The following is a 16,578-nucleotide window of genomic DNA, read 5'->3' as shown; positions in this document are numbered from 1 at the left end:
TAATAGCTCCCAAACTGGAAATAGCCTAGGTGGCCATCAACAGAATGGATAAACTATGGTATATTCATTCATATAGTGAAATAATGTATGTACGAAATACTGTATGAAAAAAAGAACAAATTTATGATACATGCAAAAACATGGATGACCCAACATAACATTATGCTACATGAAGAAAGACTTGCACAAGAGAGCACATGTTGCATGATTCCATTTATGTGAAGTACTATAACAGGCAAAATGAATACATGGTGAAATAAATCAGAACAACAGAAATGTCTGGGGTTGGGGGATGGACTGCCTGGGAAGGGACCTGAAGAAACCCTGGGGTCACAGACATGTTTTGACAGGGTCTGGGTTATACAGGTGTACATACTTACCAATATTCAAATGATGGTATACATAAGATTAGTGTAATCCGTGATATAAAAGTTTCACAAATTTTTTTAACTTAAACAGTTTAATTTTGAATTTAATTTAATTTTAAATTAAACAGTTCTCCAAATTTGTTTACAAAAAAGTAAACAGATATTGAACTCTGGTTAATGATATACAATGCTGAAGTGTTTGGGAAGGTACCGATGCTGATGATGAAGTGTTTGAAAGGTACCGATGTGTGCAATTTGCTGTGAAAAACATTTAAAAAACCAAGATGGACTGATGGATGGGTAGAGGGATGGATAGAAGAATAAATAGGTGATGGATAAAGTAAATATAATAAAATGTTAATGGTAGAACTATGTAGGTGGATTACAGGTGTTAATTGTCAACTTTCTGTTGCAATTTTTCATGATAAAGTGTTGGAGAAAAAAACACCACTGATAAGCAGATTTGTCCTACCACAGAAAACATACTTTCCAACTACAATAATCATATCTTTGTGGTTTAGATGCAACATTAGATAAAACCAGCAAATAGCAAAGAAGTTACAGGCCTGCAAGAGGCTAATAAATAGATTTAAAAAATTCAACTCCATTAGGGATCAAAGATAGGCCCATTAAATAATGAGATACTATTTTCAACTCTCGCCACATTTCAAAACGCTACTAAATGCTGTTGCAGGTGAATGGAGATTAGTGGCTAGGTTTTGGGCCTATTTATTAAGGTTATGCCCACCAAATTCTGTCTGTCTCTGAGTCTCAGCTCCCATGCTTGCGACATGAGGTAGGGGACCTCAAACCACGTGGGGCTCAGGGTGAAAGAGATCAAAGGGATTGACAGATCCATCATACACATAGGCTTATGGCACAGGTTTCAAAGTGCAGTAGCTATTATTTGTGGTTATAATAGAATTATAGGTACTTTTAATTCTATCTACAATAGAATTATAGGTACTTTTAATTTTCTTCTAAATGCTTTTTCTTTACTAAATTTTCTACAGTGAGCACAAATTATCTTTGTAGTCTAGAAAAACAATGTCAAATTATTTTACTAGCCAAATGCCAATGGTTCGTAATTGTGTCCTTGGATTTCTGTCTCAGCAGTAGACAGCTGGTCTGTGGCTTCCCACTGTACCACTGTGTGTTTCCAAGCCTCAGTTTCCTTGTCTGTATCGTAGGGGTTGGGTAAATCATCTCCAAGATCCCATGTAACTGTGACAGCCTGGGATTCTATGACCACATGATAGTCCTTCCTGCGGATGACTAAACCAATCTCAGCTCAACGTGAGAACTCTCACGTCAACACTTTCCTAATTCAAACTTTGAAAAATATGGGGGGAAAACCACAAGTGTAAGGCCACATTCCCCATGAGAATAAGAGCTAAGTCGAGCCAAGGGCCATTTGAGAAAGCTCCAAACTCTATGCAATTCACGGGAGAAGATGCTGGAACGCAGCTCCCTCTGCTGTAGCCGATGGGCAGTCAGCCCCAGGTCCCCCGCAGAAAGACACCACCCAGAACCCATACCAGGGGTCATCACCCCTCCTTCTATGGAAACCCATCTAGTTCATTCAGAATGCCATCATGTTTCAGAGCCCACTAAAAAGTTAACAGCCCCCCCACCCCGAGGAACCTCTGCTGTTTGGGAAGAGGTGGGACAGTGACCAGAGAGACAGCCTGGCATTTCCAATTAACAGCAAGTGCAACCAGCCCTTACTGATTATCAGCAGCGATCTGTAGCCACTTGGGTCTCCCAGCTGCTCACAAGCAACAGCTCCCCCTGGCCCCCCGGCTGGCAAGGAGAAGGCTTGGGAGGGGCGAGAGAAAGGTGGGCAAAGGTGAAAGCTCGCATGGGAATAAACAGTGCAGAATGTGAAATACTGGGGGCAGTGAGATACTCCCTGTTCTGCCCGGCCCAAGCAGGCAAAGAGGAGCAGAAGGGCCAGCTCTCCCCCAGAAAGAGCCACTAGGATCATGGTGGGGAACAAGTGGGTAAGACACGGCCATGGAGAAAAAGGCAACTAACTCCAGGGCTGAGAACACCAGGCAGGCTACACATCCAACGTCGGTCATGGGCAGGAGCTCGGGCGACTGGTGGGCACCAGCCAGTGGCTCCGCATCAGAAGCCGGCCCAGGCCTGGATGCAGAGGGGCCCTTGGGAAAGCTCAAAGGTGGATTCAGCACAGGCAAGCAACACTTCTAAACTCTGTCTACTTCCAACTAGATGACTCCAGGGGACGGGGGCACGGGGGCCATCACAGGCATGTGACCCAAGCAGTCACACAGGGCCAAAGGACCCCACGCTTGGTTTAATACTCAGCTGTCTCTGTCTTGAAACCCTTAATAATGTTTGAACCAGGGGCCCCACAAGTTATGCAGTGGATCCTGCTAGGGAACGACAGTTCCAGGGACCACTTCTCTGAACCCCCCGCCCCCCCCCCCACCAGGCAAAGTGGAGTGGTGCCAGCATCCCAAGAAGTCCTGTCTGGCTTGAGTTCCAGCCATGTCTGACATAAACCAGTTCCATTCAGAATGCTTCCCTTTGGGTTTCCACACAAGGGTAGGAGAACACGGGCCATGGAAGGGTAACCACAAATAATGACCAAACTGGCGGGAAAAATTCCTCCTTTTGGGTGAGTCAAATGCAACGTAAACACTAACAAGGCACAGTTTTAAGCCTGCTCCAAAAACCCTCTCAGGATGATGGAAGCCTGATGCAGGGGAGATGGCCACACCCAGCCCTGAGAGCATCGCGGACAGAATACTTCTCGATGGGTGCCACAGGGAAGCAGTCACACCCTTTGCCTCAGCAATCACACTCTTGGGAATTTGTCCTCGAAAGAAACGCCAGAGAAAAATTTTACGTGCCAAAGATGCTCAGGCAGCAGTTTGGCTCTGACAATCTGGGAAGAACCAAAATGTCTAACAGAAGGAAAAGGCATTCCACCGCCATTTAACGGATATATATTAAGCCTGTGATAATGTGGGAAAGTGCTTATTATGTACAGTTAAGTGACAATGGTAAAAAAAAAGTTGTGTTTTTTTTTTTTTTGTATTTCAATGATATAAAAAGGATGATCACATAAAGGAAAAATACTAACTAAAAATACAGACCTAAAAACAGTGACACGAGGGGTAATGGAGCTATGGAAACACCATGGTCTGGAACATCTGGAATTGTAGCCTTGACAGTAAGTAATCCTTAAAAGTAATGCATGTATACAGGGCAGAAGATTGGCCCAGATAAACCTGAGTTTGGCCAAGGACAAAACGTGTGTGTGTGTGTGTGTGTGTGTGTGTGTGTGTGTGTGTGTGTGTGTTGGCGGGAGTTGAGGAGTGGGTTTGGGGAGCAGCTGCCAAATGATGAATGAGCTCAGAGTCATGGTCCAGGGGCCACACCCCCTACAAACTGCTCTGCTGCGGATGTAAAAATATCCTGGGAGGAGGGATGTACCCGGGGGCTTGGTCAGCTGTCAGTTCTGGACTCTCAGGAAAAACATTTGTCCTCTCACCAGCTCCCAACTACTGTCACAAGGACACTGGACATGCCAGGTCTCAGAGGACGCCCAAGGGCACTGCCCAGGTGGGGTTCAGTTTCCCGAGTCTGTGGCCTCCTTCTGCCTCACCACACTGCCCAGCTTACTATTTTTGAGCAGCTACTATTTTTGAAGATGTGCGTCAGGCGTCATTATTCAACACATACGTCAGAGGGAAGCAAAACATAAAAGGAAATTTATCTTTGGCAGCCTGAAGCCCATCATTTCATCTTTATTCATATTGTTTGTCGATTTGATCAGATGCTGCTGCTGGTCTGAGCTGACTGGCGCTTTGCAGGAAAACCAGGTGTCAGGGGAAGGACTCATGTCCACAGAAGGTGGTGCTACGTGCTGTATGACATTCCCTGAGGAAGTCAGAGGAAGAAGTACGTAGAACAAGCCTCTTAGTCCTGGGCAGGAGGGGCCTTGGGGCTCCAGCCTGACTTTATACGGCCAGACTCAGGCTGGCCCTTTCTTCACAGTTGCTCAGAAGGCCCTCTCTCCATTTTGCTGGCTGCCCTGGGGCCTCCCCACCCAGCTTCCGAGGGCCCCTCTCGGTCCTGCTCAGACTTGGGCCTGTGCCAGGCCCCTTGCAGGGTCACTTCTCTTGGCTTGGCCCCTGGGCAGCCCTTTCTTTCTTTGCCTGGAGATAATGGAGGTCACTGTGTCATCCTCAGGACCCACCAAACATTGTTCCTGATAAATGTTTATATTAACAGGGCTGTTGCATACTGTTAAGCAGGTTGCACACTGCCCAACCCTAGGGGGCACCTTTTGCAACAGACTCTGTAGATTTGTGTTTATTATAACACGTGTCCAGCAAATGGAAGAAAAGAATATTGCTCTGACCAAGTCAGTCTGTTACAACAGTTTCAGGGTAAGTGGAAGTAAAGGGTCTTGAGGAAGGAGTGCCCTTTTCTAAAGACAGGCACTATGTGGGCCCACTGCAGCCCTGCACACCAACCTGTGACAAGTGAACCAGCTCCCTACAGAGCGCACTACATTCTCCAGGTTCCTCGGGGCCACCAGTGGCAACAGAACCTTGGCTGAGGCAGCTCAGGGCCCGTCACAGCCTCGTTACCCCCACACCGCCAATACCCTCCTCACTGGCACGCTGCTGCTTGAGAGAACAGCCCTACGTTCGTGACTGGCTCCTATTCTCTGCTGCCTCTGAGGCAGAGGTCATTCCTGGTCATGACCCCCTTTCCTCTCTGAGCACTCACTCGCCACCCAGGAGCTCAGTGGGTGCAGACACAAGCCTGTTTGCCTAGGCGAGCTTCCACACTGTTAATCCAAAGCACTGGGGAGGCCTTCTCTGCCGACTTTTCCCTCACCTCCTACCCTCTTCCTGCCTTTAGCTCTCCATTCTTCCTACTGTCGGCCTGCCCCCAACACACAGTGACACCCACATCCATGTATGTGTGCGTTTCTCCTTGGCGCCTCCGGCATGCTGCTCCCTCAACCTGGGACAAACCTTGCACGTAGCCCACCCAACCCACCCCGTTAGGTACCTGCTCACAGAGGGCCCTCTGAGCTGGACTCCCTGCCTACCTCTCTGCCCCCTGGCAGCACCTTTCCTCAAGAGCTCATGGACTCTTGCGCACCTCAGACTGTGTGTACATGGTCAAATCTTCTCTCCAAGGCATGACCAGAACCTCCTGGCTCTGAGTTTGGCCAGCCAGGGCCATGCCCCATCATCTGTTGCTTCCCAGGTGAAGCACTGGCATGGGGGATTAGAAGGATGCTGTCCAGGCTCTAGCCCTTCTGGGTTCCTGTCACCTGGCTGTGGACACTGTGTGCCCCATACCGCTGCTGGGACAATTCTTAGCACAGAGTGAATGCCCAGATTTTCTACTAAACAGGAAACACAAATTCTTCTGTCTTCTTTTACCATTTACTGCTCTTCATTCTGACTCAAAAGCATCGAAACATTTGAAACTTCCTCCTGGCATTTAGTCTCTTTCAACAAGAAATCCTCCCCCCGCCCCCCGAATCACCATACTTGCTATTTCCCCAGGTTCCGCCCCAGAAATCGAGCCCTCAGCCCCACTCCCTGTGGCCTCCACTCAGGCCAGACCCCTTGAGAGTCCAGCAGGTTCTCGGTCTATGGCGTTCCCTGCCCCTTGACCCTCCATTCCACCATCATGTGATGACTGATGGCAGAGTGAACAGGCTCTGGTCCCACTTCTGCCTGTGTGAGCTTGGGAAAGTCCCCTTTCCCCCCTTACCCTCAGTTTCCCCATCTGTAGAAGGACATGGCTAATAATCCTTTTACTTGCTACTACTGATAAAGCTCCCTCACGTGTGCCAAGGGCTTCCCATGTCCCCTCTTATTTCATGCTCCATGGCAGCCTCATTCCATCAGATGAGGAGGATGGAGTGGTCTCTCCTGCATCACCCTTGGGTTTCATCTGGCCCCAAAGTCTGGACGTGATCCAGGTACAAGATCCCACAGTTGCCTCGGAAGGCTGGCTCACTGAAAATGCCTTTCTCAGCCTCTGTGAAAACTGTAGCAGTAAACATTGCTCCCCCAGTGGGTATCTATTTGTAAAATAATGTGCATGCATACAAGTAGCCATACTCACAGTGGGAGAGATCCGAGGAGTAATAATAATAATGAGCAGCTACCATGTACCAGGAAGGGGTTGCGGGGTGGCTCTCCATATATATTACTGCCATCTGGTGCTGTTACCACCCCCATTCTACAGGTGAGCAGACAGAGGCTCCGCCGGTGACATGTCTATAAGAGAATAACCTGCTTCCATGCCTCACACCAAGTAACAGTGACCTCTCATGATGCCAGATATCCTTCCCCTTCCTGGGTGCAGGAAGGACATAAATGAGGTAGGTGCTACCCTAAAGCCGTAAGACATATACATACCACCACCAGAATGGGCAGAGCTCATGCCCCTTCCTGCCCACCTGTCCTTTCTGATCCATCCTACCAATGGGGCCCACTCCCACCTCACCTGTTATGAGGCCCTGGTGCCTCTCAAACCTAACTGAGCACCCACCTGTCCCCATCCTCTACCTGCCCACTCATCCTTATTCTCCAACCCAACTGGGTGTCACCTCCTCCAGGAAGCTCTCCATGATGCCCCAGTTTCACCTAAAAGCCTCCCCTCCCCCACATCTCTGAGCTTCCCCAGTTATTCCAGGGGAGCCATAACAATAGTGGTACCAGAAAGTGGGAGGCAGGACAGGCTCTGCCCACTGCTCCAGTCCTGAGTCTGGAGAGTCTCGGTGAACCAGGAGAAACCCCAGAGGAAAAACAGGAGGCTAAGGAACCCAGCTGGAAGGGAAAACACCAGCCAAGCGCGTACATTGCCACATGGCCTCAGATGGCCCTCCCCTCCATTCACGTTGGTTATCGAACAGCAATTATACAAAAGTGCTGAGTGCTGGGGATGGCGGGAGGGGCACAGCACAGACACAGGTGCGGCCCAGCCTCCTCCTTTAGGAGCTTACAGCCTCAGAGGAGGGAGAACTTGCATTCAAACAACTCGGGGCTACTGCAAAAGGGAGCCTCAGGAGAGGTCTGAGGGGAGGGGCACCTCCGCCCTTGGGAGGTAAAGTGGGAAGCTTCAGAAGGCACTGGAATGGGCACTGGGCCAGCGAGGATGAATACTATTAAAATGTGAGGGATGGGCAAGGGCCGTTCAGCTCAGTGGGCAGAGCACAGTGAGGCTGTCCAGGGCTGTGACGCCAGGCCCAGTGAGGTGGCAGGTGCACACACGTGGAAAGTGATTAGAACGGAGAGCCAGGCCCTCCCTTTAAAACTTCGGCCTTCCTCCCAAGGAGCCCAGCGGATGCCAAAAGCCGGGAACGCAATAGCACTCACCTTGGCAAGCCACCCTCCAAAGGACCCTAGCTGTGACTTTTTGAAGGACGCTACACCCTATGGCAAGTCTCAGCTGACGTTCTGTCCTGTGACGCTTCTTCTCTGAGAATGGTACCTGTCCTAGGCCTCAAAGACGCAAAAACCTTATCAAAACAACAGGCCCTGAGAACCTTCAAGCCCCTGGCACTCACATCCCTGAGCCCCCTCCTGTTTCCCTGATACATCAGCCCGTCTTTGCCGAGCGCAGTTCAGCAGTCTACACGGCAAAAAGTGTGGCCACTCAGAAGTGGAGGCTGGCTGGTGGGCTCGCGGGGGCTCTCTGAGGTCCCAAATGAGAAAGGGGAGACCTTAGCAGTGTCTGCTAAGTCTATCTATTTTCTGCAACTTCAGAGCTTTACATTCTGACCAGAAAAGATGCAGAAGTCCTACACAAATCTGTGCACGCACATGCATGTATACACACAAAGGCAACTGAGAGAGCTGCCAAGGGCTGGATTCCGAACTTACAAGAGACCCTAAAGGGGCACTTCCCCATTTGTGGTGCCTGGCTCTGTGGGAAGCACAATGAGAGACAGAAATAAATAGATAGATTGATTAATTAGTAGGCATACGTCTGGATACACATGTTACCTCATTTCAACCTCCCAGCCAGGTACATAGGCTTCATGCCAACTTTTAGATGAGGAAATTGAGACTCAGAAAGGCTAAGTAAGAACTAGCTGACGGTTAGGCAAGTGGTGAAGGAGCCATCTGAACGTGCCATTGCCCGCTGTCACTAGACTCCTTCCCACGTGCCCAGGTCCAAGAGCAGGGTGGAGCCCTTCTCAACCCACCCCTCCCCTCATTTACAGAGGTGGGGGCAACTGAGGCCCACAGAGGGGTGGGGACTTGCCCCTGGTCACACAGCCCAGCAGCAGAGTCAGGACAAGAACCCAGGTCCCCCGACAACCCAGCTACACTAGGGGACCTCCAGAGTAACAGCCCGTGGGATGAATCTCCATAAGCCCTGATTGTCCTGCCACTGAAATGGTCACTGGCTGGACCCCAGTCCCTAGTCCCCCATGGCAGGCTGTAAGCCCAGCTCCCCTTCCACCTGCACAAAGAAGGGCTCAGGGATATGAGGCACCTTCACTGGGACCTTGTTCTAAGGGGAAATTTGTCTGGAGTGACCTCTCATTTCAGTACCGTTCTGGAAAGAGGAGGCCAGGCTCACCCTGTTTGATGTTGGGGATGAGTGCCTCAGACCCATGCCTGCCACACCCCCAATACGGGGAGGCTCCCACCCCTCAAAGCTGATAGCTAGTTAGGCTTCCCGAAGCCCCCATCTCTGCCTCTCTCATTCCCCTCTCTTTAGGCAGCAAGGTTCATAGGCGTTGCCCTGACTGAGTTTTAAAAAGGTTTGGGGCCAATATTCAAAAACTGAGCGATTTCCAGTTTCTCCCGGAAATTCCTCCATTTTGGCCTTTCAAGGCCCACCTTCGCACAAGGCACCCAAGAGACACACTCTAGTTTGTCGCTGGGGCTTCTGACACTGAGGCTGAATCCTTGCTACTACTGACCTTTGCGCTGGCTCTGGGGCCTCTTCCTGCCAGCACAGCAAGCTCTGCTCCAAGCCCTGTTGGAAGCACCATGCCAGACACACCACTTCCTGAAGCCCTCATCCCCAGACCCACCACTCAGAGTGGGACAGTGACACGTGGGGTAGGAAAGAAGTCTGGCAATCAACTGGTTACTCTGTCCCCACTCTTGAGGTGCGGCTGCTTTGGTCACACGTGAGCTTCCAGACAAAGGTGAGCTTTCCCCCAACTGGAAAGCAAGTGGATACCAGGCCCAATGCTCCCTGGTAGCAGAAAATCTTTCTAGAGAATGGCAACCAAGAAAATCATCAGGCAGGCCAATAGAAGAAAAACAATTTAACGTCTAACTGATGCATACTTGCTTTTCTTTTCCTTTTTTTTTTTCTAACTCCAAAATTCACCCTCAGAATAAACCCACCCAAACTGGTAAGAGGAACATCACTTACACCTTGCATAAAGAACATAACTGCATTAGAAATGATACTATATCCAACATGAAAACTGAAAATTAAGACCAATCGTCTAAAACCAGAAGACATACTTTGAACAAAATTCACTTGCAAGTTTCTTTAAAGGATTCTTAAGATAGAGCCATATTATCAGTTCCCCATGAAAGACATTTCAAATGTTTATAATCACAAACACCCTAAGACTTCAGATGTTTTCAGGAGAATTTGCATGGTCAAACCTGACTCCAGGGCTGAGGCTTGGAGTCTGCAATTTCAAAGATGCCTGCCCTGGGCCCGGGCCTTACGAAACCGTTAGTATGACCGGTCAGTAGGCAAAGTTAATTACAAGGTTTATTACAGATCAGAGGGCATTAATTTCTAAAAGGAGCTGTTTCAAATAAATTAATTAGTGGTAAGTGAAATTAACTGCCTCTATGTCTTTTAGGTCTACAGGGTCAAAGAATCCCAATATTTTCCCCAGTTTCAAATTATAATAGAAACACCGATTAAGGTCAACACAGCAAGTTTCACTCATGCAAAATCTCCAGTAATGAAGGTTTCAAGCCATCAGGAATTGCAAGCAGGGGCTTAATGAGTTTGCTTTAACCATAAAACAGCTAAGGGTTTCCACTCAGTGCTGACAAAGGGCTCTTAGGCAATCGTGCCTGCACACGGTGGGGTGGGGGTGGGGGGGCAGAACCACCATTCAGGATTGTTCAAACCCTGGTGGCCACTTACAGTGACCCTCCTGATCTGTCGCAGCTTGCTCAAAGGGTAAAGGGGCGGGGGTTAGGTCATGCACTGGGCACACCGGACACCTCGGTGGCCCCCAGCACGAAGCCCTTGTGGGAAAAGCAACAATTCTGCCCAGGCTCCAGGGCCTGCGGGCCCCAAGCAGACACTGGGGAAGGAAGGGTAGGTGGGTGGATTAAACACGGACCGCCGCTTCCCCCTTCTTGCCAGAAAGCTCTGGATTATATTTCGGCTCCTTTTTTGCAGAGGTTAATCAGATGTACAGGTCTCTCGCCGCAGCCCCCTCTCCAAAATGCCCCGCGAATCCGGAGCGCACGCCGGAGATGTACCGGGACAGGGGTTTCCCTGAGGTTCCCCGCGCCGCGAGGGAGTGACATCAGAGGCTCGCGTGGATTGATCATGCAGCAAGCCCGGCGCCGGGCGTGCGTGCGTGGGGACCCGGGCCTCCGGGCAGAAGGCTGGCAGCACTAACCCTTCTTAAATTTATTCAGGCAGCGGGAGCTGCAGAAGGAGCGCACGGAGGCCGTCTCCCAGCAGCCGCGTCCCTTCATCCCCGCGGCTGGGCGGCCTCCGAGCAGCCGGGCGCTACATGGCGCCGGGCCCGGGGACTCGCACAGACGCACGCACAGCTAGCTCGGCGGGCCGCCCGGCGGAGGCGGCGGGCGCTCGCGGGTCCTGGCGCCGCGTTACCACAATGCACCACTGCCGCCCGCCCGCCCGCCACCCAGTGCACGAGCCGGTTAACCCCGTCGGCGCCGCGGGAGCTGAGAGGAGCACGAGCCGCACCGCGGCAGCCCCCTCTTCCTCCCCCGAGGGCGCAGCCTCCGCCCGCGTGTAGCCTGCTCTCCCGTGCGACCCCCGGGGCACTCGGGACCTCGGTGTCAGGCGGGCTCCCTATTTGAATGTCACATTCGAACGCGAAAATCCGAGCGAAAGTGCTGCTGCCCCTCTGCAGCAGCAGGTTTGGAGTTGCTGTATTTCAAAGGGAAAGTTGCCTTTGAGAGCCGAGGGGCAGGCGGTAAATAGAGATGGCTGGGTCCCTGACGGTGACTTCAGGAAATCCGGGTCACCTCTGATTCTGCTGCGGTGGCTGGTGCACCTGTGTCCAGCCACCTGCAGCTACCTGTCCACTGTCCCTCAGGAAGGCAACAGGCGGGGCCCCAGGGAAGCGGCCTCCCTTGGCGCTGCTGCCACAGAGCTGCAGGCATCTGGGGACAAATGTCAGTCTCTGCCCAGACCTCTCTGAACACAACTCGCCTGCCCAGCTGCTCCTTGCGATGTCTGATGGACATCACAAGCCCAATTGGCCAAATCTGAGCTCCTGATGTGCCCTCGCCCTTCCCCTAGTCCTCTCCACCTCAGCTAGCAGAAGTGCCATCCTCCTACTTGCTCCTGACAGAAACCTTGCAGGCATCCTTGACCCTTTGGTTCCTAAGCCCGACCTCCAGTTGGTCAGCACATCCTGACAGCTCTATCCTTAGAATACATCCAGGATCCCTTCCCTTCTCCCTCGCCCACCCCATCGCTGCTACCTGGGTCTAACACAGTGTCACCTCGCTGGACTGGTCCAGAGCCTCCTGCTTCCACCCTGCCCCCCACCCACAGTCTATACTCAATACAACAGCTCCAGAGACTCTGTTCCATTGCATGTCAGACTCTGTCACTCTTCTCCTTTGCCGTCTCCAAGGCCCCATAAGCAAGCCTACCCTGTTCCCCTCCCTCCCTCTGCTCCAGCCACACTGACATCTTGGCTTCAACACAGTTGCTGCAATGTAGTCCAAGCTGGGGCCGGCCCTGCTTACTGGTCTCAGCCCCCTCCTTACGCTGCGCTGTTTATGTCTTTCCCACTGGACTACAGACTCTGAGCTCTGAGACTGGGTTTTAGCCATTGCTCCATCCCCAACAAAGCAACCCCCCACCCCTCCTCACCCCCCCACCCAGCAACACCACAGCCTCACAGGAGGCTCAGTCAACAGAATTCATCAAATGTAATTTACCGAAACCAAATCAATCAATTTTCACCAATTTGAAGGTTTTCATATATACAACCAAGTGCCTGTGATAACATGTAATAGACCCAGAGAAGGTGTTGCTGGGTCGATACTTCCCTTCGGGGCCTTTGAAGCAACTGAGTAGCCCTTCCACCTAGAGAATTAATCCTTGTGTTCGACTCATTGTCCCAGGGCATATAAGGCTTTTTAGCGACCCTGGGCCTTGTTTTTTGTTTTGTTTTTTTGTTTATTTTTGGCTATAAAATGAAAACCATAATGATGATGGGAATGGCTACCAGTGATGGAGTGCTGACTGAGTGCCAAGCACTGGGCTGTGAGATTAAATGAGGAAATACCCGTATGCTGGTCCCTTAACAGCAAACTGCTCCCTGGGCTCCCATGAAGAAAAATGAGGTGAGACTGGAGCAATATACTCAATGCTTTGGGAAATGTTCAGAAACATAGAGACAAGTTTTACAGGACTTGCATGTGCAAGAATAAATCCAACCCAGCATATTTAACGAGATACTCTGAGTATCATGGAATCTGGAAACTGGAAGAATCTTTCGAATGCACAGCCTTGCCGAGGAAAGGGAGGGCAGAGGAGCTGAGTGCCTCCTGCTGTCCTCACAGCAAGGGAACACTGGAATCGCTGATCCTGCGTCCTTTGTCTACCCACCCTCACCTAGAGCCAGGCCTGCCTGACAGCTGTGTAATAGAGAAGATAGGGAACACCACACAGCTGGGAGGAAACTAAAATAGTAAAGAAAAATATGAAAGAAGATAATGCAGTCCTACTGAGGCAAACATACATGCTATTTCTCCTTTCTGTGTAATCATGTTAAGCTATGAGTCACATCAAACAATGATCAGATTCTGCTCACATGAAATACTTAAAAATCTACAACCTAGTTTAACAGGCACCCAGAAGGTTGCCATTTTGTTCTTAGAGAAGAAAATATATTAGCTGGAAAGTCATAGTTGACCCAGCAGCGAGAAAGCCAAGAGACCGAGCGTATGATGACCAGTGGGTAATTCCAACCATTCTGCTGGCTGCCCTGACCCCTGGACAACTTTCCCTCCCTTCAACATGCAGGTCAGTCTGAACCCCAGCCCCTCTCCCGCCGCCATTCATGCATCAAGGGTGATTTCCGAACAGCTCCCCAACACTCTAACTGTGACCTTTTAAAACCAAATGCACTAACTCTGTGAACTTCCTGAGGTCCACATACCCTAAATACCCTCTTCTGGCAACCCCGGAGGCAGCTGCAACCTTCTTTCTAAGCTATCTCTGACCCCACATCAAGACCAGCTAATTTAGTCACTTCAAAATCTTTGGTTTCCTCTCATGTCTGTGGTGAAGGCTTCCCTTGTCAGGTCCCACCTGGGAGCTGCTGCTGCAATAGCCTCTCTAGAAACCGGCCTCCCCACTTCCACTTGCTGCCAGAACACTGTTACTCAGACTCTGTTTCCAATATCTCCCCTCCTTTGCTCAATAATATGGCACACATACTCCACTAAGATTCATATCATACATATCTGTATGTGTGTTGGAAGGTGGGTGGTGGGTGTATCTGTTGTCCATCCCAGTTCTGGAGGCAACAGAGAAACAAGCCCTGGAAACTTGTGTAAGGCCTGGGGGCCAGGGTGGGGCGGGGGGCACGTGACAGTGTACTAGAAGAACCACAAGCATGTCCATACACTGCAGCCCAGTGTGAACAGTGGGAAAGGAGCACAAGGTTCTGTGTCCAATGTCGTTTGTTGCAAACACCTAAAAGCAACCTAAGAGTCTAACAGTAGGCGAATCTTTATTTCATCAACTTCACAGAATATCACAGAGCCATTCAGACTTATGTAGATGATGGCTCTCTAGAAATAAGAAACTGTGCTTAAAAGCAAAACGCGGAGAGGAAAAAGGCAAATCATGCAATACAGTTATAATTGTGTGAAAACTATGCATTTGAAAATGTTAAAATACTAGGATCAGAGGCAAATTTCCTTGAGTCTGGCTCCCGGAATGCCCTGGGCTTCTTTCTTTCCCAGGACCTAGTGTGCTTTGCTGTAGGTTCTATTTACATGTCTATCTCCCACGCCAGACTGGGAACTCAATGAGGGCAGAGACTGCGGTCTTTTCTCACTATTCTCAGCCTCCAGTGTGGCCCAGCACCTGGTAGGCACTCATTGAATGAATAAATGTGGGAATAAACAGATCAATAAATTGATCAATGAATCGATTGATGAAAACAACTTAACCCCTCATCAGAAGCCCTATTTGGCCCAGCCTACACACGCACACCGCTTCCTTGCCTTCCTAAGCTTTCCATCACTGTCCCCCTCCTGACCCTTTTTGTGCACAACGCCACGCAGCCCCTTCCCCTCTGAACCAGTGCCCTTGACTAGACCACACAGAGGTGAGCACTGGCTGGGGAGTCCCGCAGGGCCAAGCTCTGATGGTGGTTTCCTGACCTGAGTTGGCCACAGCTCTCCATCACTGTGGGAATTAGTGACCTTTGGTACCCCCTCTGAGCCTCAGGCTCATCACTAATGAGGGGTTTGGGTCCACAGAAGAGAGGCGTCAACCTTTTCCATGTTGTCTAATGAATCAAGTTCTCCAAGTGTCTGTCTAGCATACGAGTTTCTTTCGAGGATTTCTTGAGAATGAAGCCCTTTAAAACAGCATTGTTCTAAAAATAGCCATGCAGAGATGCAGAAAGCTATCATCATTAATAAATGATTCTGCACTGAAGCCAAAGAATTAATTTGAGAGCAATTTATGATAATGTGCTGCTAGGCAATTAAAATAAACTTCTGAGGGGGTTTGGAATGGAGGAGGACGCACCATTCACATCAGTCTGAAAAAAAAAGGCAAAAATGAGACAGATTTCATTAGGGGTGGTGCCCTAGGCCTGACTCTGCCCATATGTGCCCTCAGCTGTTAGGGGCAGTTGGAGAGGTGGAAGCCATGTCTCTGAGAGCTGAGCCTGTGGGCTTTCCCCTGGAGGGAGCCAGGAGCTGCACTGCATCCCTGTACGTGCTTTGGGAAGGGGTGGCTTGTCTGAGGACCGGGTTGCCTAGAATACCCTGCAAAGAATAGAGGTCAGGTCCCATCAGGCAGCTCTGAGGACGCTGGTATTTTCTCAGTCTTTCTGTTTCCAGAAGTGGCTGGCCCAGCTGGCCCCATTGAATGGCTTAGATCTGTTGTTGACCAAAAGGCCTTTTGCTTGTTGAAGTCTAAATATTACTTTCACCAACAAATCCCTCAAGAACAAAGAGCTGGGATTCCCAAGGGATTACGATCCATTTGTCCAGTCTTCAAGTATTCCCGCTTTTTTTTTTAAAGAAAGTGACAACAACAAAAATTGGAAACACAAATATATTGCAGAATATTCCTCCATGTTTTTTGGTTATTAAAGAAGCACAAATGAAAGCTGCCTTGAGGTAGGTCCCCTTTTAAGTATGTTAAAATGGTCAACAATGTATTCATACTTAATGCCAGTGAGAGAACAGTGAAGCACGCATGTTCACTCCTCGTTGGTGGCATGGAGTATCGGTATGCTCACTCCATAAAGAGATATTATCGCCCATCAAGGTACCCCAGCGCCGTTGCTGTTAACTCAGAAACCCGACTCTGGGAATTTTCTCTCAGAAAATAATTCAAGAGAAGCAAAAACTTTTCAGTGCGAAGACATTCATTGCACCATTATCTATAAGAATAGCACAAATAGGAAACTCAAATGCTCAACAATTGGAGAATGAGTCAAAACAATAGAGTACATTGAGCCAGCGGACCATTATGCAACCATTAAAATCATCATTATAAAGACAGGGAAAGGCTAAGCTGGACTGTGGGGTGAAAAAGGCAGAGCATGAAGTGCCATGTTTAATATGATGCCAAAGATGTGAAACGCAAGTATCTGCAGAGGGGGGAAGGGAAGGTAACGTGCAAAAGTCAAAAACAGTTTGTCAAGGTGTGGGATTATTGGGGAAGTTTCCTGTATTCCAAACCTCTTTATGTTACTGTGCAGTCTTGCCCACAACGCCAACAACTGAAC

General features: G+C 49.8%; 1 protein-coding gene across 5 annotated transcripts in view; it reads right to left on the bottom strand.

Annotated features, from left to right (window-relative positions):
• The window catches only part of OSBP2 (oxysterol binding protein 2), a 162,510-nt gene that overhangs the window by 57,785 nt on the left and 88,147 nt on the right, over nucleotides 1–16,578 (bottom strand). Inside the window, exon 1 of one of the 5 annotated variants that reach the window (XM_081036666.1) lies at nucleotides 11,008–11,148. The exons of the other annotated variants lie outside the window; for them this stretch is intronic. Within the exon in view, the coding sequence (XP_080892792.1) occupies nucleotides 11,008–11,086 (79 nt within the window). The 5' untranslated portion in view covers nucleotides 11,087–11,148. Of the gene's footprint in view, nucleotides 1–11,007; nucleotides 11,149–16,578 lie in introns of those variants that run through there. 5 annotated transcript variants of the gene reach the window in all.

This window comes from Rhinolophus hipposideros, assembly GCF_964194185.1.
Source record: "Rhinolophus hipposideros genome assembly, chromosome: 24".
Lineage (NCBI taxonomy): Eukaryota > Metazoa > Chordata > Mammalia > Chiroptera > Rhinolophidae > Rhinolophus > Rhinolophus hipposideros.
Note: the sequence above shows the minus strand (reverse complement) of the source record. Positions and strands in the feature narration are given on the sequence as shown.